General features: G+C 37.7%; 1 protein-coding gene across 1 annotated transcript in view; it reads right to left on the bottom strand.

Annotated features, from left to right (window-relative positions):
* Positions 1-23487, bottom strand: part of LOC129495456 (netrin receptor DCC-like) — a 735527-nt gene that overhangs the window by 51020 nt on the left and 661020 nt on the right. The window contains exons 24-26 of the mRNA XM_055302992.1: positions 17125-17287; positions 9035-9261; positions 4967-5083 (exon numbers count right to left, since the gene is read on the bottom strand). Of these exons, the coding sequence (XP_055158967.1) occupies positions 4967-5083; positions 9035-9261; positions 17125-17287 (507 nt within the window). The remainder of the gene's footprint in view (positions 1-4966; positions 5084-9034; positions 9262-17124; positions 17288-23487) is intronic.

The raw sequence follows: 23487 nt of genomic DNA, 5'->3' as shown, positions 1-23487 counted from the left end.
AAGAGTAAGTCAAGTCAGTAAGCTGTGTGAGTCTTTGTTTGCTATCTGTAAAGATCGAGATAATCTCACCACATAATAATATTATGAGGATTTAATGAAATAGTAATTAGCAAAGTATTTAGCAAATGGATAATATTCAGAAATTCTCCATATTTGTTAGATTTCATTTTTCTTTCTTTCTAAGCTCATTATTTCTTTTCCTAGTTAATGAAAACAATTTTAACTGTCCTTAATATACCATAAAATCTGATTAGAAGGTATTTTAACCATAACTGATTTTTTTAAAGAAGTCCCACACTGGTATATTACAAATACAAGGCATTCTTATAATGCATTTACTTATTCATTCAGTCATTTAACAGATATTTAGAAAGCACCAATTTTGTGCTAGTATTGAGCTATACAATGTATGAATGTGAAGATAAATTGGATACATTCCCTCCCCTTCATGAAGTAATTCACAACCTGTTAGAAGAGGAAAGGCTTGGTCTAGAATACCTAAGCATATGAGGTAGTACTATGTGTAATTAATGCCACAAATGTAGTAGAGAGAAATGCTATTCAAACATGAGAAAGGAAGCCAGCATTTCTGGATACAAGATTCAGAAAAGAAAGAATTCATTAGAGTGTAACTTTGAAATTGATGCATACAACTTTGTTAGGCAGAGATAGCCACTGAGTGATTCCAAAAGGAGAGATAAGTCCAGAGGGAAAAACAAAGAAAGGGCAATGTATAGTTATGGATGGCATTAGTCTAGCCTGGCAGGAGTCTTGGATATATCTCTATACCTCATCTATCTATCTATCTATCTATCTATCTATCTATCTATCTATCTATCTATTCATTTATCTATCCATCCATCCACCTAGGCATAAGAATAGGAAACTAGAAATGTAGACTCAGATGTAAGATGCTCAGTGGTTTTTAGTTGTTTTTTTCTTGGTAAACAGTGGGGAGCCTTTGGACAAATTTATGGAACAAATGCGGTATTAAGTTGTCTTTGGAAGACATCTGATAAGCAGGATGCATGGGAGTATGGAAGATGCTAGAAGGGACTAAGACTCATTATGAAGCTGTTTTGACAGTTCAGGTGTGAGGTAATAAAGAAGAAAATTAAAATATACTCTAGGGAATAGGAAGGTGGCCAGGCATTGAAAAGATATTTTGGAAGAAAAATCATATCAATAAATGGGATTTATTGGATAAAGAAATTATACATAGAATGCAAAGGTCCACAGATGATTTTTTAAAAAGATTTTATTTATTTATTCATGAGAGACAGAGAGAGAGAGAGAGAGAGAGAGGCAGAGACACAGGCAGAGGAAGAAGCAGGCTCCATGCAGGGAGCCCGATGTGGGACTCGATCCCGGGACTCTAGGACCACACCATGGGCTGAAGGCGGCGCTAAACTGCTGAGCAACCCGGCCTGCCCAGATGATTTTTTTTTTAAATTTGAATAGAGTTGACACATGAAACACAATGATTTTTAAGAAGAAAACTCTTAGATAGGTCCAGATAGAAATAACTTTGTTACAAGAGGAAAGTAGCTGAAGGGGAAAAGAGAGGCAGCTCAGGGTACAGTGCCTCTCTGTGTAGTAAAAAGAATGAGAGAAGGACAGTGTCTTCACAAAGTACCACAGCAGGGAGCTGAGTTGATTAGGGATTCAGAACTCTGAAGCCAGACTTTCTGAGTCCAAATTTTGGTTCTGCTACTTAGTTGTGGGATGACTAAAACCTAGGTATTTAAACTCTCTAAGCCTCAGTTCTCTTATTAGTGAAATAGGAATACTAATTGTATCTAACCCATGAGTTGAACAGTTGGAATTCATCATAAATGCCATAAGAGTTTTTATACTTAGTAGAGTAAAACTGAGAGCTGTATTAGAACATGGAGGGAACGTGACATACAGTAAAGCAGGAAGAAGCAACCATTAATTCATTCACCTAAGTTGTCTCCATTGGAGCTTATCAATTGCATCAGGCTCTGTTCTGAGCATTGAGGATATGAGATGATCAAAGAGGCAAAATCTCTACTCTCATAGAAATTACAATATGAGAAACATAATAAATAAACACAGAGATGCAAGCAGGATGGCCATGCACATTAATAAAGAAAAATGGAACAGAATAGAGGAGAGAATGACCAAAAGTGCTGTGTTAGACAATGGTTATGGAAGAACTGTGATGGTAGCCACTGAACACAGACTTGAATGAAATTAAGAAAAAGGCATGTAAATATCTATGAAAAGAAATTCCAGGGAAAGGGAACAGCAAGTGAAAGTCCTTGATTTTGAATGTGTGTTATTCACATACATTAGAGGAAGGCTATCAGGCTGACATGGATAAGAGTAATTGCAGGAGATGGAGTGAGGGACATGCCCAGAGGCTTTATCACTTGGGGCCTTGTAGGACAGGGTAAAATCATAGATTTCATTCTACATGTGATGGGAAGTCAAGAGGAGTAACATGATCTAATTCACACGTTGAAAGGCTGCTCTGTAGATAACTTACCATAGGGGAAAGAGCCAAAGAAAAGAGACTAGTTACAAGCTTAGAGCTATAGTTTATAATCTGAAACAGCTGGTGGTGGCCATAGCTTAGGACAGAGCGGTAGAGATGGGAAGGAGTGGCTGGATTTTCAACAGGTATTATTAGCAAGAAGTATAGGATTGATGAAAGACTAAATTTGGGATGTAATGAAATTTGAATAAAAGATCATGAAACTAGAGTTTTGAAAAGAGTGGATGAACTGTGGTACCACTTATTGAAATGGGGAAAATAGTAGGAGGGTCAAGTTTGGAGGTGGGGAAAGGGAAATGAGAAGCAGGATTTCCATTCTGAACATAGCTGACTTGTCTCTTACACAGCCATATGGAGAAATGGAGTCAATGGTTGATATTAATGTTGATATGGATTCTGAGAAGAAATTAAGTTAGAGATAAAATTTGAGATTTATCAACATTTAGATGAAAAAATTAAAAAAAATTAGATGGCATTAAGTTCATCGGAACCAAATGACATCATCAAAACAGCAAGGTAGGCAGAAGAGAAAAGCTTGAAGACTGAGCCTTTGGGGCACTCTCTGACTCAGAGATTGGGAGGAAGAGGAGGAATAAGTAAAAGGTATTGAGAAAGAGCAGCCAGTAGGATAGGATGAAAACCAGGAACATCCAGTTTGCCGTAAATCAAGTGAAGAAAGTGTTTTACTTAAAAAAAAAAAAAAAAGTGAGAAGCTATGCCAAATTTTGCTAAGCATCTGAAAATTGATGACTTATTTTGGCAATGTGGAGATTTTCGATCACCTTACAACTGTGGTTTCAGTGGAGCGAAACTGAAATATCATTCAAACTAATAAGGAAGATTACAAAGATTACAAAAAGGAAAAAGTGGGTATAACACATTTTAAAAGAGCTTTTCAGGAAGGGAGAGGGATAAGCTTTAGTTGGAGGGGAAAGTGGTCCAATGAGGGTGTTTGGAAACAAGGGTTGTGATAGAATGCTTGTATGCCCATTGGAGTATCCATGAAGAGAGAAAATGGATGATGCAGGCCAGGGAAGGGATAAGTACGAGGGTCCCCAAGTGGATGAGAAAGGATGACAACAGAGGAAAGAGCTGGCTTCAGATAGAAGCACAAACACATCAAATAGATTTGATGGAAGTGTAAGGATGCCGTTTCTCAGTGTTTCTCTCTTCTTGGTAATATAATAGATATAAGACATTCATTTAAAAAACTGAAACAGTGAATAACTAGAGAAATGAGTAGCATTTCCAGAAACATGGCTGCTTGTTTGCCTTGGATTTGTGGTCATTAAGGCTCACCAAGCAAGTCATGTGTTTTTTTCCAGATAAAACCAGCTGTTAGGGTACATGGTAAGAACTGGTAGTGGAGCTAATATAATCAGGGTTGAGGTTTTCTCTTTCTTTCTTTCTTTCTTTCTTTCTTTCTTTCTTTCTTTCTTTCTTCTTTCTTTCTTTCTTTCTTTCTTCTTTCTTTCTTCCTTCCTTCCTTCCTTCCTTCCTTCCTTCCTTCCTTCCTTCCTTCCTTTCTTCTTTCTTTCTTCCTTATTTCATACAATGGGAAAGGAAGACCAGGGGAGATGAGAGTGTTTGCAAGGGACTGAGATGATAAATGACTCTGAATTCTCAGTTGAGTTTGGAGGACACGAGGCAAATGAGGGACAGTGGGAAGGCAGCAGAGTTAATGGATTGGAGGTCTTGGTGGGATTGACGAATTGTTAGCAAGAAGGCAATAAAATAGGTGAGCAGGAAAGAAACAAAGTCATAGAAAAAGGGATAATAGAAACTGAGGTTTGAGGGGTTACAGTGATTGCTTTAGTGGGTGACACAGTGTGAATTGATGAATTGAGGTGGGAAGGAGCCAATATCATTGCAGGTACCATAAAGGAACTAAACAGTCTAGGGCACTGGATGAATTACCTGCATGGATATTATAATTGCCAAGATTAATCATAGAGGTAATTGGAAAGGAAGTGACCCCAGGTGTGCTAATATCTTCAGTTAATGTGGGAATATGACAGCAACCTTTGACAAGAAGAGGGTAGTAAGTGGATATCTGTTAACACTTGCTTCAAGGGTACTAGATTATTTAAATCTGGAAATTGGACCTATTAAAAAAGCACACATAAGAAAGCTATGAAGATGTGATCATTAGACTGAGACCAATAAGAGTGACAGAAGTTTCAGCTCTTCAATTCATATTTTTTATGATTCCTTAACTATGTAGCCATCTGTCTTGCAACAGACAGTCCACTGGACTGCATACAACAAATACAATAAGTACAAATCTGACTTCAACTATAAATGATATAGTTTTAGCGATTTTTCATTTTGTTCAGTTACCCAGAAAGTACAGAGAAAACTCTAAATATTTTTGCTAATTTGATACAGAAAAGATGAAAACAGAAAACATTTCATGTCTTCACTGTGGTACCAATCTTTACCCACCAGGATTGTTGGACTGGGCATCCATAGGAATCATAAGCTTGGCCCGAGTGGCTCTACGTGCAGCCAGTGACCTTTCCAGAGTGGACATGGAACTCCCTGCTTCTTCAGTGTCTTGACCTAGGAGAAGAACAATACTCCTGAGAGACACGTCTTCATTGATGCAATACTTGACATACTTTCTAGCTAGGCATGCCGATGCCTCTTTCACTTTATTGATATTTTAAATAATTATATCTATTTTTTATTACCCAATCAATATAGTCTCATTGCAAAAACTCTAATATGATAAAACTTACCATACCTGGTTATTCAGAAAGAACCATTATTTATATTTTGTTCTTTGGCAAAGTTTGTCTATGTGTAATATGTAAAAGTGAGAAGGTATATATTAACATACATATTTTGTACTAAAGTGACATTTTCCCACACATACTCTTTTGTTACCTTCTTGGGCAAATAATATGAACATATTTCTCTGTCAAGTCAGTTTTATAATTTTCATTTCTTTATTTAAAAACAGTCATACTTCTATACTCACAAGCAGCACCTATTCTATTTTATTTATTTTATTTTTTTTAAGTATACTGTATGCTGAATGTGGGGCTTGAACTCATGACCCTGAGATCAAGAGTCACATGCTCTACTAACTGAGATACCCGGGTGCCTCACTTTTAGCATTTTTAACAGTTCCATAAATATCCAATTGTATGAATTTACCACAATTTATGCAACTAGTACTTAAGGCCCAAGGGCATTGCATCTTATTATAAAAACACAAGGGATAAACTATATTTTTCTAAAGTAAGGCCAGGCATATTTATTATACATTTATTATGATTCCATAAAACACCATACTACAGAATCTTTAAAAATAATAAGAAAGGGGGCAGCCTGGGCAGCTCAGTGGTTTAGTGCTGCCTTTAGCCCAGGGCATGATCCTGAAGTCCTGGGATCGAGTCCTGCATCAGGCTCCCTGCATGGAGCCTGCCTCTCCCTCTGCCTGTGTCTCTGCCTTTCTCTCTGTGTCTCTCATGATAAATAAATAAAATCTTTAAAAATAATAATAAGAAGAAAGAATTATATGTATAGATTTAAATGTTAATAAAATATATGTTGAGAACAACAAACTTAAGTTCTGAATAGCATCCTATGTGCTCATTTGTGTAGTATGCATATGAAAGCATATTGTGTATATGCACATTTCTGTGTGTGCACATAAATATATAAATGTAAATATATATATCTGTATATATGTGTCATATATCTGTATATTATATATGTATATGTGTGTTTATATATCTGCATAAAAGTGCATGCATATATATCTGTATAGAAAGGTTACAGACAGAATTCTTAACATTGCCTTCCTTTGAAGAAAGGGATATGGAATTTGGGGATGGTGAAAAGGCAAACATACTTTTGATTCCTTTGGGTGTTATTTTCGCAACTTTTTGTACTATTCTGTGTCTTTTAAGATTACACACATGTATTTTTAAAATTGAAATAGTAGGTAATAGAATTCAAAATTAAAAAAAATAATGCTGGGGGAAAGTTCTATGTTGCTAAGACGATGAGAGCTGTCTACATCTGAAACTGTTCACACATCCTCCAAAAAACTACACAGAACCATGTAGGACAATAAAACTGTGCAAATTATACCACTATGGCACAAAAAACTTTGAATCTCCTCTAAGTATAAAAATAAATAGTATTTTCCAGAAAGCTATGACTCCAGTTGCTGCCACAAAGTCTTTGTGGGAAGTTGAATATTTAAGAAGACTTTACAAAAGAGAGGAGGGGAATAAGCCTCCTAGGATTGACCTAAAATAATCCACAAAAGGAGAAAGTCTACCTCAAATGTAAAAATATTTTAAAAGGTTCCTAGTAGACCAGAACATTTAAGAGTATACTATTCATTGACATGAAGTTTTGTTCTTTTACCTGCCAGGAGACTGCAGAGAACACTAGATATAATGTAAAATATAACTAGCAGGATTTTGAGTACTACTTTTCTTCTACTATAGAGTTGACAAGTAGGTCTTTAAATTAAAAACAAATAAGCACAAGTATCCTCTTATTCTAAGGAAAACAGCCATTGTTTGGAGTTAAGCTTCTCCCAGGACTTATTAAATGATCTCAAGTACTCTGGCTGCCCCCAAATGTCATTTCAGTGTGTAAAAGATAAAGGGAAATGTAAGGAACGAGAAATCCTAGAAATAATTGGTAAAATCTTTAAGGGCTGAGAGGTAATTCTATCCTCTGCAGTGGGAGGCGGAGGTGTGCTGTCCTCTTGATGCCCCCTAGGAATCCAAACTGTCAGAATAAACATCTGTAGAGTGTGGAGGCTCCTGCAAAAAAGATCTGCCTTCCATTCATTCTCTAGGTATTAGTTCGCTCAGGCAGCAGGCTTGCTGGTCTACTCTGTGTCTATTTAAACAGAGGAAGAGGTTATTTAAGAAGAGCAAAATTGAAAGAGGGCCCAGGACTGGAGTACAATCTCTCTCATCATTCGGTCTGGGGTCAAGAGGTCCCTGGGAAAGTCGCTCAAGCTTGAGTCCTTTCCCTGGAATTCACTCAACTGTAGCTGGCCCGTCCGAGGAGAGTGAGGTTGGCAGAGCTGTGCCTGGTAGGAGGGGGGTAAACCCAGACTTGATACCTTACCTCACGTTATGGGCCAGTGGAAGAAAATCCCACAGGGTCTCAAAAAGAACTCATACTTGTGCTTCACAAGGGACCCAGAATTTGGATGTCACAGGAGGACAGCCCATCTGCCCAAAAACCAGCGTCAAACTTCCAACTCTCCTTTCTCTCCTCCCTCCCTGCCTCTCACCTCTTCATCCCCCCTCCCTGTCCTCCTACACAGACAGGAAGAACAGGTGGGTAGGAAGAATAAGTAAAGGAGTTTCTGAAACAGACTGTGCTCCCTCCTTCTGCCCCACACCCACCGCTCCATTTCCTTCCAGGGTCCTGGAGGCCTTAAACAACAGATTAAGATCCCAGTCCTCAGAGCCCAAAGTCCAGCTGGCTGTAAGGGAAGGAGAAACTTTAGCTTCAGAGTGCAGTTCTTAATAGGACTAGAATGTAGTTTAACTACTGAAAATGATGGAAAGGTTAGGGAATCTGTTTGAGATATTATTTAAGAGCTGGAAAAAAATACTCAACTCGCGATTAAAAAGTGAGCTCCTTATTTAAACAACTGGAAGCTGAGAAAGTCTAGTAAACCAGTTACACATTCAAATAACTAAAATATTTTAATTCGGTTTAAAAACAACAGCTACTCATCCTGCAAACACATTATGAGTAGACCAAGAGGGGTATGTGTGTGTGTTGATGAGAATACTTGGTTCATTGTTTGGCTTCCCATAAGCATTTTTAAAATTCGAGGACCAACAGAAAGTGGAATATCTTACAGGCACTTTCTAGATTTCTTAGTTATTCCTGGACATGGCTTGTTCTGCAACTATTCATCAAATGGTAGGCTTTCTGCTTCTGATCACTTTGCGTATCAACAGAGCCTGCACATAGACTCCACCAAACTAGGCTAGTGATCATATAATGTGATTGCATGGGGATAAAAGTTGATGTTCACAGCAATCAAGGCCAAAGTAACAGAAGAGTCAATATTTTCATAAGTCACGTGTCCCTAATGTGATTTTGTTTAACGCAAGAAACAGAGTGAATTTAAAAATCAACTTACAATTATCCATAGACACAGGAATTAAAAAATGTACAAATAGTTTCAAATAGCATTTGATAAAACTTTCATTCAAGATTTAACAAAAAGCAATAAATTAATTTGGCTTTTACATTTCAGTATTTCCCAAGCGTACCACCTGTTACCTCCTACAAGTTTTAAAAAGCATTTCAATGATAAAAGGCAGGTAATAGGATGATGGAAAAGAAACTAGTTACTCAACCAAATTTACATCAGATTATTTTAACTGCTGATAAGAGACCGGCAGATTGAAAGGAAGGATGCCTCCATCAGAGAGGGAGTGGGGACATCTTTTTTGGAATTCAGAATTGGGGGCGGGGGGGTTGCCCTGATGCCCAAGAGGAGAGAGTTACCTGAATGAGAGGTGCTTTTGCTCCCCAATTGAGTTTCTGACTGGCTGTGGCTGACTGGTGTGAGGTCTTGGCAACTTTGGATGGGAGAGTCCCTTCCTGTAGGGTCAGTACCCGATGGCTTCTCAATATTTTTCATCTCCATTTCTTCATGATGTATCCAAAGATCAGGAGGCCTGAGGTCCTTCTGGCTGCCCTTCCTCTTGCCAACACTGTGAGTGGCCCGTTTCCTATGGAACAAAAATTAGAAGGTGAATGTGAGTGCCTCTGTTCAACGGTCCTTCCTCTCTTTTCTCAGTCAATTCAAGTTAGAAGCAGGAAAGGACACAAGAGTGCTCCCAGGGGGGAACCCATGAAATCCAAGAATTGGCAGGCATGTCTTGGCTGTCTTTCGTCCTCTCCCCCGGAGCTTCACCACATTATAGGAGCAGTGGTGCTGAATCCCCAAGGCCCTAGCTGCCTGCCAGAGAGTGCCTGACTCTAGCTTCACCGGCTACAAATTCTCACACAAGGTGACAGTGGGTTAGATGGAGCCATATGCCAATCTTCGGAGCTAGTCATAAGGTACTTGACGGCAACATCTGCTTAGGAGATAAATGAAGGAGCTGCTCTGAAAGGGCAAATAGAAATACAAAAGGCCAGAATTTGTGCCAGCCAAGATTAGGGTTTAGAAGAAAGTCTATAGCTCAGCTGCACAATTTAATGTGCTATTTGGAGACAAAAGGCAGCATGAGGACATTCTAAGGAGAATAAAGCACTTGTGCCTTGGAGTCACTAAGTATCTGGATGCAAACACAATTAAGACCCATCATCTTTTGAAGAGAGAAGAACACAGTTTAGAGGGGTGCTTCAAATGTCTCCTATTTCCCTCAATAAGAATTTTGCAATCATAAATTCATTTTTTCAGGGGTAGTCTCTTTTGGGGGCTAGTGAGATACAAATGTTCCCTACATGCTAAGTAAAGTAGGCATGGCACTCAATGCCAGCCATGCAGTAAGGGTCAGTAAACTATGGCCTGTAGACCAGATCCGCCCACAGCCTGATTTTGTAAATAAAATCTTATTGGAATCCTACTGAGCTCATTTGTTTTCACAGTGCAGAGTGTTGAGTAGTTGTAACAGAGACTGTATGTCCCACATGTCTCACGAAGCCTCAAATATTTACTATTTGCCCCTTTTTAGAAAGTTTTCAGCCTCTGCTTTACGGTTCTACCTCTTAAAAAATCTCCACTTGTAGCTTCTATTTGTTTAGAGTAATAATGTCTCTTCTAAGACAGAATTCAGATAGTTAAAATATAACCTCTGATAGAACCCCAGAGAAGTAACTCCCTTTTACTTCTTCACTTGAAACTTATGGTTTATGAGGATAACTGTATTCACGGGGGCTAAATGGTTCAAACAAGCCACTTCAGTGAACCCTCTTTGTGACTCGTACAAAGCCATGGAGAGTGGCTTTATCTTCCAATGCTGAAAGACCTTTACTCATATTGGGCAATTAATAAATGTTTAGTGGTGTGACTTGCTTTGTTTTGACTGTTTTATACATTTTTTGGTATTTTTTGAAGCATGCTGATATAAGGATTGGAGACAAGGAATGCCAGACTTGATATTTGTTGAGTAGCTTAGTAGAGAAATATTTTCTGTTCTAATGTTTTCCCTATAACTACCTACATTTTGCTGACTTTCCAGCAGGGGTCTCACACTGCCTCTGGACAATGGTCTGTAAAAACCCTTAGACCATCTTCCTGTGTCTAAAATAATAACTGTGTGCCAACCATCCGTTCCCTGAATTCATTTCCTTACACTTCACCTGCGCACAGGAAGCAATCTACAAGTCACGCGCAGCTCTCTAGGTAAGCTACCCCTGGTAACTTCATAGAACAATTTAATGTCATTTTTGCACTTGGAAATTTCACCCTGTTATCTTTCTAACAAATCAAAATGCTAAATAACTTTTTAATCCCAGTGCCTACAAGACTGCCTAGAGAGACGTTCCAGTTCCCAAATCCAGGATAAGAAAGTCAACCTTTTCATAATAACTCAACATTTAAATAGCCTTTGGGGGAAAATATGTCAAATAATTTCTGAAACTAAAAAATAAATTATGAATTCTGGTTTCCTCTTGTTTACACACATAACTCATTCATTCATTCATCAGCCCCCATAACCTCAGTGCCAGATGTGTCTTATTAAAAAAAATTCCATCTGACTGAGGTAGAGAATTTTTGTATGTTGTGACTTATAACCTCCATACGGGAAAAAAATATCATTTCTGATAAAAAGCATCTACATTTTTATGATGGATTTTAATCAGATCAAGACTTTTTCTGAGAAGCTACTCATCCACTCATGGTCAGTCAAGAATCTAAAGATTCTAAACAAACTTTATTTTCTTTTTGTATATATTCTACAAAAAAAACTGTCTACTAACTGCTTTTGTTTTCTATAATGTCTCTTATCAAGAGATACATCTTTGACCTTGGAGAGGCCTCCCTTCCCTACTGGTGGTAGAACAGCCGCCCATGTAGCAGGTTTGTAATAAAACTGACATCTGCTCATAACTAAATTGCCTGAAATTTGTCTTAAAACCTGCAGGAACATTGTCATCTCAGCCTTCTGTCCATCTGCTGGTTCTCTGACATAGTGACTGTTGCCCACTGTGGTTCCCTAGTTCCTCTGTCTCACCAATGGAATCTTTAAAATCTGTGTGCAGATGAATCCAATGCAATGGATCCTGAAATACGTTCCCAGCATCAGCATCTCCTGAGAATCTGTTAGAAATGCATGTTCTCAGTCTCCACCCCAGATCAGAAACTTGCACACGTGTATGTGTGTGTGTGTGTGGGGGGGCGTTGTGAGAGGGACAGGCCCAATAGTCTGTGTTTTAACAGCCCTCAAGGGAAATAGGATAGGATTCTTAAGTTTGAGAAACACTGTCATAGTGAATTTGGTTTTGTTTGTTTTTATGTTAAACTTAGCTTTTGTATTAGATTGGGAATGTGTCACATGTTTATCCCTTCCTACATGCATCTTTTCTCACAGGTATCAGTAATCCTTCAGCTTCCAAAACCAGCTGTGGGATGGAAGGTCTCTTCCTACGCTGTGAATTTTTTCATAAAGACTCTCACACCATAATCAAGTGCTGGTGATTTTTGTTCTATCTCTCTCTTTCTCTCTCTTTTGTTATTCTCTTTCTCTGTTTCTCTATTCCCCACCCCACCTCCCATCTATCTCATCGTACTTTGCCCAGACGCCTTCACAATCCAGTTTACTTACAAACCACTTACTCTTAAGGATTTTCTTCAAGCCTCTGTTCTTCAGGAAGCCTTCCTGACCATGTTAGGTCAGTGTAATCTGAGCATATCGAAGTCCCTTTCCTCATCTCTTTCTTTTCCATTCACCTTGCATTGATTACTGCCTGTCTTCCTGAACTGGCCAGAGGCTCCCAGCATGGGAATTGGTTTCCTCCAGTGATACTGGAGCAAATTCTGTCTCTTTCACTCGTCCAACATCACCCATTGTCTTAGAACACTTATTCATTGAACATTTACTGAATACTGAGTGTGTGTCAAGAAATTTGCTAAGCACTAGAAATGCAAATACTAGTGAGACAATGGGAGCTTGATAAATGAGTGAAAAATGGCATGGCTACTGTGAATTTCTGCATTGTTGGAGTAAGGAGCAGGCCCTGGGACTGGCAGTTGGTAAAAGCTGAAAAAGTAAAGGGACCAAATCATAGGAGGCCTTAGCTCCAACAGAAACATTTTTAATACTATCTAGAAGTTGTGAGAAATTGTAGAAAAATCTTTAGCTCCTGAGTTAACATTAATCAGATTTGTTACTTTGTATCATGCAGATCCCATTCTAAGCACATATTAATTACCTGAATTAAATAATAAGAATTTTTCATTATCACCTTGGAAGGATTTTTTGCAAGATTCTCTGATTCCTTATTGGCCTCTCTGTTTCTTACTTTGCACCTAACCTATTTCTATAAGAGAAGTTTGCTTCCTTTTCATTTTTAATTAATATGCTTGGGATGTGAAGGTATAAACACCAACATTGGGTTAGTAACCATTTTATTCAAGACCCTGCCCTTTGAAGTTCTAAAATACTACTCTCATCTCATAGATTATTTTGCCACATTGTAATAAATTATTAAATCCCTTTCTGCTCAAGGCATCCTCTGCTCAAGTTGTTCATAGGAAGCAGGCAAATAGCTCTGTACTAATTTTCCTGATCAGATAGAAAGCACCCAAGATCTGACAGGAGGTTGAAGCAAGGGCAGTTTGCTTCACTGAGAATTTACAGAAGTCTTCAGAAAGGAAGAAGCCCTGAACGGAGTGTGAAGAATGATTCAAGGTAACCAGGAAAAAATCTATTGGGATGTATAATAAGTACCTGCCCTACTTCTTCCTTGCAAATCTTTCCCAAAGGTTTCCAGTTTCCTAATTCTCTATATTGATTATTTTTATTCTCCAAACTGCTATTAAAAGCAAAAATAAACAAAAGAACAATAACAACAACAACCACAAAAACAAAAAGCTTGTATTGGAATCCCAGGGAACATGTGTCCTAGAAATTCAAATAAACCTGCATTTTCTCTGGTGGAATTAAGGTATATTGAAGATCTAAGGGGTTGCCTCTGTGGAATACTGAAAAACAATAAAAATGTTTAAAAAATGTTAAAAATCTGAAAATGAGTGAAAGTAACCTAAACTACAATAGATTTAAGAGTTTAAACATTTGATTGTCAGGACTGAAGATAATTATTTTTTGTCAAAATCTGAATATGGACTAATATTTAAAACTTGCCTTATTTATTTATTATTTATTTATTTATTTATTTATTATTATTTTGTCATATACTTTTAAAATCAAATAAGAGGCTTAGTCAACTGGTGACTCTATCATGTGAACTTTGAGTTTTATTCACATATTTAAATATAATGTATTCAGACATGTTGATTATCTACCCAGGTAACTGCCTTAGAAATGTGATAACCATGTGTTCTAGATTTCCAGGATATTTTCAATGTTAAATAGTTTGTCGTTAGTATCTACAGATACATTCTAACTTATCATGATACATGTTCTATATTTGGGCTAGGAAAATGTTATTACTTTCCTAAAAGGTACAGAACCCCTATAATTTAAGACTTCATCAGCATATTTTTCCTATATTATGATATTCTACTATAATTTCACTAATTCAAAATATGTAAGGGGATTCTCTTCAAAGTACTAAAAATGTAAATTAATAACTAAAAGAAAGGCAAAATTATTTTTATTTCATATTAATTTGAAGCTAAGTGCTACCACATGAGTTTATAATTTGATAGTGCTCCATGGGGAATTTCAGTGTTTTAAGATAGAAAGATGATAGAAAGTATTTAGCCCTATTTCTCACTGAGGAAACTGACATTCAGGGATTAGGCCTTCCTTTAGGCTTAATTAAACACCACTAATTTAATTCTAGAAGTGGAGAATCAGAACTAGAACTTGGGTTCTAACTTGTTAGTGATTTTACATTGTAAAAATAAAATCTTACCAAGTGGGGTGTTAATCAATCAGATGACCACATTCTTTTTTTTTTTTTTTTAGATAACCACATCCTTATTAAATAAATATAAATATGATAAACCATAGAATAAAATGTGTGGGTACTAACTTGAATAAAGTGTTACCAACAGTACACAAAAATATGTTTCAAATCCACTGGATGTAATTCAAGAGCCCCACTGAAACACAAAGACAATTTACATTCTATAGCACCAACAGATAAAGAGATATTGAAGAAAGCCCATGAATGTGTTTCCTATTTCACTTCATTAATTACATTAAACTCTCATTTTTCTGAGAGTTCCATTGGAATTGATTTTGCTTTCATCTGCATCACTTAATTCATTCAAAAAGACTCAGCGGTAGTGGTATCAGGAGGAAGGATCCTCAGTGAAATCAGGAAAAGTTAAATTAAAACTCAGGAATATCTTGAAGGAGAAAATTTTTTCTTTTTTTCTTCTGTTAACATATACAAACAAAGAGACCAAGATGAACGCCCATGGGTCTGTTGTAGGAGAAAGATATATGAAACAAAATTGTGAGAATATGCCAAGTAAATATGAAGGGACTTTGGGTGAAGGCTGAGGAAAAATCAAAGTGGCAGCACCACTATGAAGGTATAAATTTACTGTCTTTGGTTTCCAATCATTCATGGAGTGATTTATTCTTTCATTCATTTCCTGATTTTAAAAACGAGTCAGACACAGGTCTCAGCCTCTACTCTTTTTAAATAAAAACGTCAAGCTCTTCACAAATTGCTTAGCGTGGGATTTAAGACAATTTAGGAGTTTCTCAAGATAGCATCAAATCCCACTTTTGCATTTTGAGAAGACTGGCATTTTCTCTATGAGGACACAACATGCCCAGGAATCCAGTTCGTCAGGTCACTAAATACCCTCCAACATTATCTCAAAAGGATGAAAATGGAACAAACAAAACACCCTGCTACACACAGATGGTTTAGTTAATTAAACTTAGTTTAGTGAATGCATCCGTGTCTTTAAAGCCTTCGATGAAATAGGCCAACTTTGGTTTTGATGCCTTCCCTACTTCCATTTATGCGAATCTTCGTGACTCTGCTTCAGAGCCCTGGCTCACCGGCATTCTATCATTCTGTGTTTGCACAGCCCCTTTCCTGGGATGGCCCGACCGAGAGGCTGTTCGATGCCTTACTCAGTTACAGTTCCTCTCCCTCCAGAGTCTCACTAAGTAGGAGGAAGTGTTTAAGTTCTGTGGGTAATTATGACTTCCCAGAATGAGAGTCAGCTAAGCTCAGTCGGCCTGGGTTCTTGTTAAGCACAATGGATCAGCCCACCAGCTGGCATCAGCTTGAAGACAGGCCAGTCTCATCAATGCAGCCAGATATAAAATTTGCCCTGCCATATAAATAAATTAAATGCAAAGACTGCATCTACACTCCTATGCCACTTTCTTCAGTTTGTATATCTTTCTGTATCCTATTTCTAAACACTTCAGAAGGTTGGAAGATCCCATACAGATCAACAAACGGGTCATAGGGTTTTTAAGGAGAGAGAAACTAAGATATTAGCAAGGAAAGAGGAACAATTATTTGTTAGAGAATCTTCCTCTGACACGATGTGTAGCATATAGTTGTCAAACCAACCATCTATAGGCCCATGCCTCAGGCTTTCAGAGCTGGCGCCATGCCTGAGGCCAAAGGGAAAAAAATGAATCAAGGGAAGAGCTTATTATAGCCAATTCAGTGAGAAAGTACAGCTGAAAGGGACATATCAGGCAAGATTTGAAAAGTGCTAGAGAGGCAGAGAAAAACCAGGAGATTATTGCTGATTCCCACAGCCGATTGACACAAGGTTAATATGCTGGTTATGGATGTTGTTGGAAGGGGATAAGTTGAATTAAAACCATCTTCCCATTCTAAACTTTGATGTATCAGGACAATACATGTGCTATAACCTAGAACTGCATAATATTAAAACATTTTTAAACCCCTCAGAAAGTTTAATTTCTGAGTATCAATCACAGCCAGGAATTTCTAGAATTTCTCTTCTAACTACTATCTCCAAACTAAACACTCCTCAGCATTGTAACTACACTGAATTTGGAAGTCATCCATGCAACATTGATTCAATGCCTACAGTCTTCCTGGCCAGAATGGGGAAATACTTTTCGAGGAACACACATCTCCAACATTTGACACGTAGCTCTAGAGAGGGCCGTGAATTGGAACCTGAGGAAGTCCAGTCTCTAAATGTTGCTGAAGTAACACCTGCCCCCACTGGAAGGAAGAATCTGGCTCAGAGAAGTAAAATCAAGCAGAAATGCCAAGTGGGCCTCCAGGTGCATTCTATTATTAAGTCTGCAAGTCCGGCCCTCACCCACTCAAGGTTTGGACCTGGAATCAACAAAAGGTGAGGTTTTGCTCAGGTCAGAGGATAAATAATATATGGTGAATTGTGAAAGAACACAGGAAGAGACCTGTCAAAAATATAACTCAAGAAGGTATAGAGCAAATAGTGACCTCTCTCCTCTTAGGAACCAGCTGTTACCTACTTTCTCTGCTGGGCTGAAGAGCGCCGGGTGCAAATCACAGCCACGATCACTACCACCAGCACTGTGATGACGCCGACGGTGATCACAATGATCACAAGCAGGTTGCTGTTCTTCTGAGGTGTGACACTGCCATGTGGGGGGTGCATCTGGCCAATGGGTGGCTCTGGGAAAAGACAGGCAAATGGAGATCAGATTTAGGGAGATGTGAACAGCTTGGTGTTTATCAAGCTGTTGAAGACGTGAAAGTTCCTAATGTTCTGGGCATTCCTGAAGCTGGGGAAAAAAAGCAATGAAAAATGAGAGGAAAGATGGAAGTTATCTACCTAAGATAAACAAAATTTATGTCCACACAAAATCTTGTACAGAAACATTCATAGCAGCTTTACTTAGAATAGTAAAAAAAAAAAAAAAAAAAAAAAAAAATGGAAACAACCCGAATGTCCATTGACCGAAGAATGGATAAACAAAATGTGGTACTTCCATACAGTGGAGTATTACCCAGCCATGATAAGGAACCAGGAACTGATACACAGTAAAATACTCATGTGCCTTAAAAACGTTATTCTAAGTGAAAGAAGCCAGACACAAAAGGTCAATATTGTATGGTTCCACTCACATGAAATGTCCAGAATAGGCAAATCTATGGACAGAAAGTAGATTAGTGTTTGCCAGTGGATGGGAGGAGTGAATGGGAAGGACTGTGAATGGGTATAGGCTTACCTTGGGGTTGGCAAAAATGTTTGGGAATGAGAGAGTGATGCCTGTTGCACAACCTTGTGGATGTGCAAAGACCACTGACTAGTGCACTCTCGGGGTGAATTTACGGTATGTTAACTATCTCTCTCTGTCTCTCAATTTAGCTCTCCCTTTTTAAGAATTAGCCTACCATACTGAGCAGAAAGTAGGGGGAAGAGGAAGAAGGCTACTTTGTGCTATGAGTATCCCAAGGTGATGAGAATCACAGGAAGCCACCTCAGTGATGCCTGCCTAGGACTACTCTACACACCTTCCCCTAGGCCTGGCCCCTCACCTGCCATCCTGGGCTCCCCTGAATGAGGTAGTCTTTATGAAAATACTATTTATTCGATGGTGTGAAAGACAAACTATTTGACAGCAATCACTCACAATTTATTTCCCTTTTTTTTTAAGAAGCTACCTAAAAGGCACCTTTAATTTTCAAACTGGTAAGAGTGTATGAATCCCACTTAAAAGCCAATCACTGGGTTTATAAGAGTGTCATGAAGCCCTGATATAAATGTTCTGCAGTGTTCCCATAGTACCTCAGCATCAACAATATCTAGGTCAAAATAACAGACTAATAAGACATTTTTTATAATTTGCTTATGTAACGACACCTTAAATTGCTTTCTTAAGTCCTCAGTGATCAATTAGAAACACTATGCTCTATACACATCACGTTATTTGTTAGAAGTCGTAGTGTTCTAAAAAGTAAACATTAGCTTATTTTATTTATCAGCTAGTTTAAAAAGTAACAGAAGCAATGAGTTTGGTTGTTTTCCAGACCTAAGCTTTGAAGGTGCTTCTTTAACAAGCTATATTAGCTTTCTATACCTTCTGAGTGAAATATTTGGGCCTTTTAGACCTTCAGTGTTTTTGTTTATAAAATGGAAATAATAATACTTATAGTAATACCTCTTTTATACAGCTATTGTCAGAATTAGAGAAAACACATACAAAATGACCCTCTTAGCACCTGACGGAAAGTAGGCACTTCTATCATTATACTACTGAAACATTACATAATATGTTGCCTAAATTAATAACCTGCCATACCATTTGGGACACTTCTGGTGTAGGCTTCCAAACTGCAAAATTGTTAGAAATATGCTGAATGTCAAAAATTAACTTCTCACAAATGAATATAATAACCCAGTTCTTGCTTCAAAATCAAAACACTATCTTTTGACAGTTATCTAAGAATCACTGCTTTTTTGAAACAATAGTCACCTAAATTTAAGGTATTGCTGATTCATTAATATTGGAAAAATATTAAGCACTTCTAACATAGCTTGAATCTCGGGGGAGGAACTCATCAAAAGTATTTAAATAGCACTTTCTGTTAAAAGATTCTGCTTCTAAGTGAGAGAAATAAGATTTCCTTGACGTAATTTTACATTTACTACAGAGGAATGAGGCAAGTAATGAAAGGTCAGAACTTTCTGTAGCAGAGTTTTACTTACAATTTAAAAAGTCATTTTACAGTAGTATCTCAATATGCCCTTTCTGTGCTTAACAAATTAATTGATTGGAATAAATTAACCTTTTATGTGAGCACTGACAAAGAAGATAGTTGGAGATATCATGGATTTTTATTAGCAAGACTTAGATTTAACAGTTCACCATTTCTGACCAACTTACTTTGAGTCACACAGAGCAGTACACCCTAAGAGCATTTTTAAAACCTTGTAAACTAGAATTCTTCAAATTTCCACTCATTTTTCTTTCCTTCCCACCCAGAAAGATATCAACTTCAACTCAGAAAGTAATGATTCTGGACTCTGCTGAACAGTAGGGAGATTATACTGATGCCATTGCCTCAGAAAGTTAGAGATCATGAGGACTCCCATTATAAATCTTTGATTCCAGGCCTTTATGACTTCCTCATAAAAATTCCTATCAGTTTAAAACTTGCTATTGAAGGTCTTTCATTAATTTTCCAATCTCAATTCAAAGGCTTGAATAATCAGAATATTTGACATCAAATGAGCAGTTCAGAAAGTCAAGCGGAATGGAATCTTTTGATGTAGTTGACCCTCATTATTTGTAGCAATTTGTTCTGTAAAGTTGCTGTAAACACGGAATTAAGGAATATTAAGAATTGCTTCTGGAGGCAATTCAGTGTTAGGTTCCTGGGAGCTTCTGGTGACAACGTTTTTATCAGTCAATATATGACCTTGATTTATGTGTATTTCTGTTTAAAGACGCTTTATTTATTATATAATGTTCATCATTAACACTGAACTCACAGTCAACAATATTACAACACAAGCTTGAGTGCAGTTCAATTAACACACACATTTTCTCCAAGACATACATCACACAGCCTTTTGCATGTAGAACACTAAGCAGCACTTCACTACAGTTAAAGGCCACTTTAAACGCTGACATTGCCACCAAAAACCAACAAAAATGTGAAAAAAGTGGCACTAAATATACTGTAGAAAGGACAACTCCTTTGCACTGTGAGTGCTGAAACAATAAAGCAGAATTGAATTTTTGGCTGCTCTGCACATGTCCACAAATGACCATAAAAGCACCACAGTTACTGATTTTGGTGTGTAAAAATAGATTTTAGCAGTAGGTGAATTCCCAAATGCAGAATTTGCGAGAAATGACAATCAGCCCTATATCTGAGCACATCATAAGATTGCTTCAACAGGAAAGAGTTCTGAATGACAGCCGGACTCCAGAAGAGGCAAGATGACACTCTATTGGGCTTCAGAGGGGAAGCCAATGATGTAATTCAGAGATTTGCAAATATTCTCTAGAACACTGTGATTATTTCATGAGATAAAGAATGTAACACACCGGCCACAGGCCCTGGCACAGAGTTGGCACTCAATAGACATTATGATGTCGTTCAACATAATTCATTCTATGTGATCTTTTAAAATTAACAAAAAACATATTGTCTTAATGCATCTTTTCCTGGTGTTACTATAATAGCTTGGGTATCCAGTGTCTGAGAATCAAAGATCTAGATATGTTTCATTAAAATCAGTAAGGAGAGAATTAAATTTTTAAAAGTCACACAGACACATTTTTTATTTTCGTGATGTTTGATTATTATAAAAGGTTTCAACCTTTCTCTACTAAATTAAATAAAAACAAATATTTCATAATCAGATGTGCCTAAAGTCTTTGTAATAATTGGAAAATTGGTTTTGTGAAATAATAATGTCTTTAATTTTTATAGTACTTGGGAGAGAACAGATCCAATGACTGCTTGGGGACTGGACTTCTTTCTTACAATTGCAGTCTTTTCTGATAACAGTTTTGTTATTAGAACACTTTGAGCTCAACATATGTCTCAATAATTTTACAGGTCTTTGAATTTGAACAGAAATTCCTATGGCATTGAATATTTCAAAGCATCTCCTGCTGAAATAAGGTGCTATATAGTCGATCAACTGGAAGAAATTTCACAGATAATCTAGCCCAATGTTCCCTACAATGAAATATTAATCAGCATTATGGGGTGGGGAGGGAGTTCCTTGGTCAATTAAGTTGGAAAACATATTTCTTTTCTCAAATCTCAGAATTTTGAACATGCTAATGTGAACTGTGAATTGCCAGGAAAGATAGGGCAGGAATGGTAAAGAATATATCCAATTATTCTAGAAAAATATATTGAAGATCCAGTTAGGTGCTGGTGATACGATGCTGTGATCAAAACATGGATTGACCTTGAGGGCGGTATGCTAATGAAATAAATCAGACCAAGAAGGACAAATGCTCTATGATATCGCTTATATGTGGAATCTGAAAAAGCCAAACTCAGAAACAGAAAGTCAAATGGTGGTTGCCAAGACTGGAAGTTGGGAGAAATGGGGAGATGTTGGCCAAAGGGTGTAAATTTCCAGTTACTAGTTGAATAAATTCTGGGGTTACAATGTACATCATGGTGATTATAGTTAATAATACTGTACTATGTACTTGAAAGTTGCTCAGAGTGTAGATATTAATTTTTTCCATTAAAAATGGTAATTATGAGATATGATGAGGGTGTCAGCTAAGGCTATGATGTTGATTGTCTTGAGATATATAAGTGTATCAAATTAATACATTGTACACCTTAAAGTTAGACAATGTTGTATGTCTATTACACCTCGGTAAATCTGGGGGGGGAGGAAATTCTTGAAAGGATTCAAACATACAGTTGTGATATAGCCATAGGTCTGCCCAACTGGTTAAACCAGAGAAGGATAAAAAAACCCAATATATATTAAATGACTTATCTTTTCCATTCCTAAAACAGGTACCTTGTCTGGATCATTGTGAGCTGAATAGAATGTCAGGTTACTTCTCACCTGAGATCAACCCACAACTGTTTGAAGGGAGGTGTGAAAGCTCCATTTCTGAGCTGTTTTTCTGGAAGAGCAGAGAGGGAACAATAGCCAGGCTATGAAACCATTAGAAAGTATTTATTGGGCCATGCTGATATTGTTTCATACTAATTTGCATGTCACTGTCTTCTTGTATATCGTGTGGTTTGAGAACAGTTTCCAAATTAGAATATTGTGGGATGGTGGCAGAGAAGGAGCAGGTGGCAAGGTAGGTTGGTCTCATCCCAGGAATACAACTAGGTAAGTATCAATCAAATTAGAATATTGTGATTGCTCCCACCTCCACACACCCCTCAAAGAGAGGCATGATTGTTGGCATCATGGAGCTTACAGCTTACTGAAAAAAATACTTACTAAACAAATCATGAAGCAAATAAATATAAGATTACAACTATAATTGGTAATTTTAAAAAGTAGAGTTCAGGGAACCTGGGTATCTCAGTCGGTTAAGCATCTGCCTTCAGCTTAGATCATGATCCTGGGGTCCTGGGATTGAGGCCCACATCCCTGCTCAGGTGGGAGTCTGCTTCTCCTCCCTCTGCCCCTCTCCCCTGCTCATGATCTCTCTCTTTCAAATAAATAAAACATATTTTTTTTAAAAAAATATAGTTCAAGAGAAAGATGTAGTTGAGAACATAACAGTCCTTGGAGGAGGAAGGTGGTCATAATGAAAGACCTCCTTAGAGAAGTAACATTTAGGCAGAATCATGGGGTAACCTAGGAGTTAGCTCCTGTTTCTTTATAAGCAAATTGAGAGCAGATCATGTGTCTGGAACGCTGGGAGCAAAAGGGAAGTGGCACAAAATGGGGCTGGAAAGAGAAGCAAGACTCAGTTCATTCAAGAACCTTATGGATCACATTCAGTTATCTTCAGAATGATCACAGACCTCTTAAGGACTTTCAGGAAGAAAGAGTTTGGTGGTGGAAGCGGAGACACCAGGTAAGAAAATGTTGACGTTCTCCAAGTAAGAGACAGTGATGGCTTCAACTGAGTTGGTGGCCAAATGAAGCAAGCAAACACACAATACAGTCTGAAAGTGAAACAGCAAAGGAGACTGCAAGTGGGGGAGGAAAAGAGGAAGCGTCAGGTTTGGACTTAAGCCATAGTCCCACGTCTGAGGTGAGGGAGAAGGTGAAAGACCAGTGAGGGAAGAACAAGAGCTCGGTCTTAACTGTTAGGTTTGAGATCTTATGATAAATTATAAAGAAGCAGCTAGGAAGTGTTAGAAAAGTAAATCTGGAAGCCAGCACGTAGGTGGGAGTGGACAAAGTCACC

Source organism: Nyctereutes procyonoides, unplaced genomic scaffold, assembly GCF_905146905.1.
Source record: "Nyctereutes procyonoides isolate TBG_1078 unplaced genomic scaffold, NYPRO_anot_genome, whole genome shotgun sequence".
Lineage (NCBI taxonomy): Eukaryota > Metazoa > Chordata > Mammalia > Carnivora > Canidae > Nyctereutes > Nyctereutes procyonoides.
Note: the sequence above shows the minus strand (reverse complement) of the source record. Positions and strands in the feature narration are given on the sequence as shown.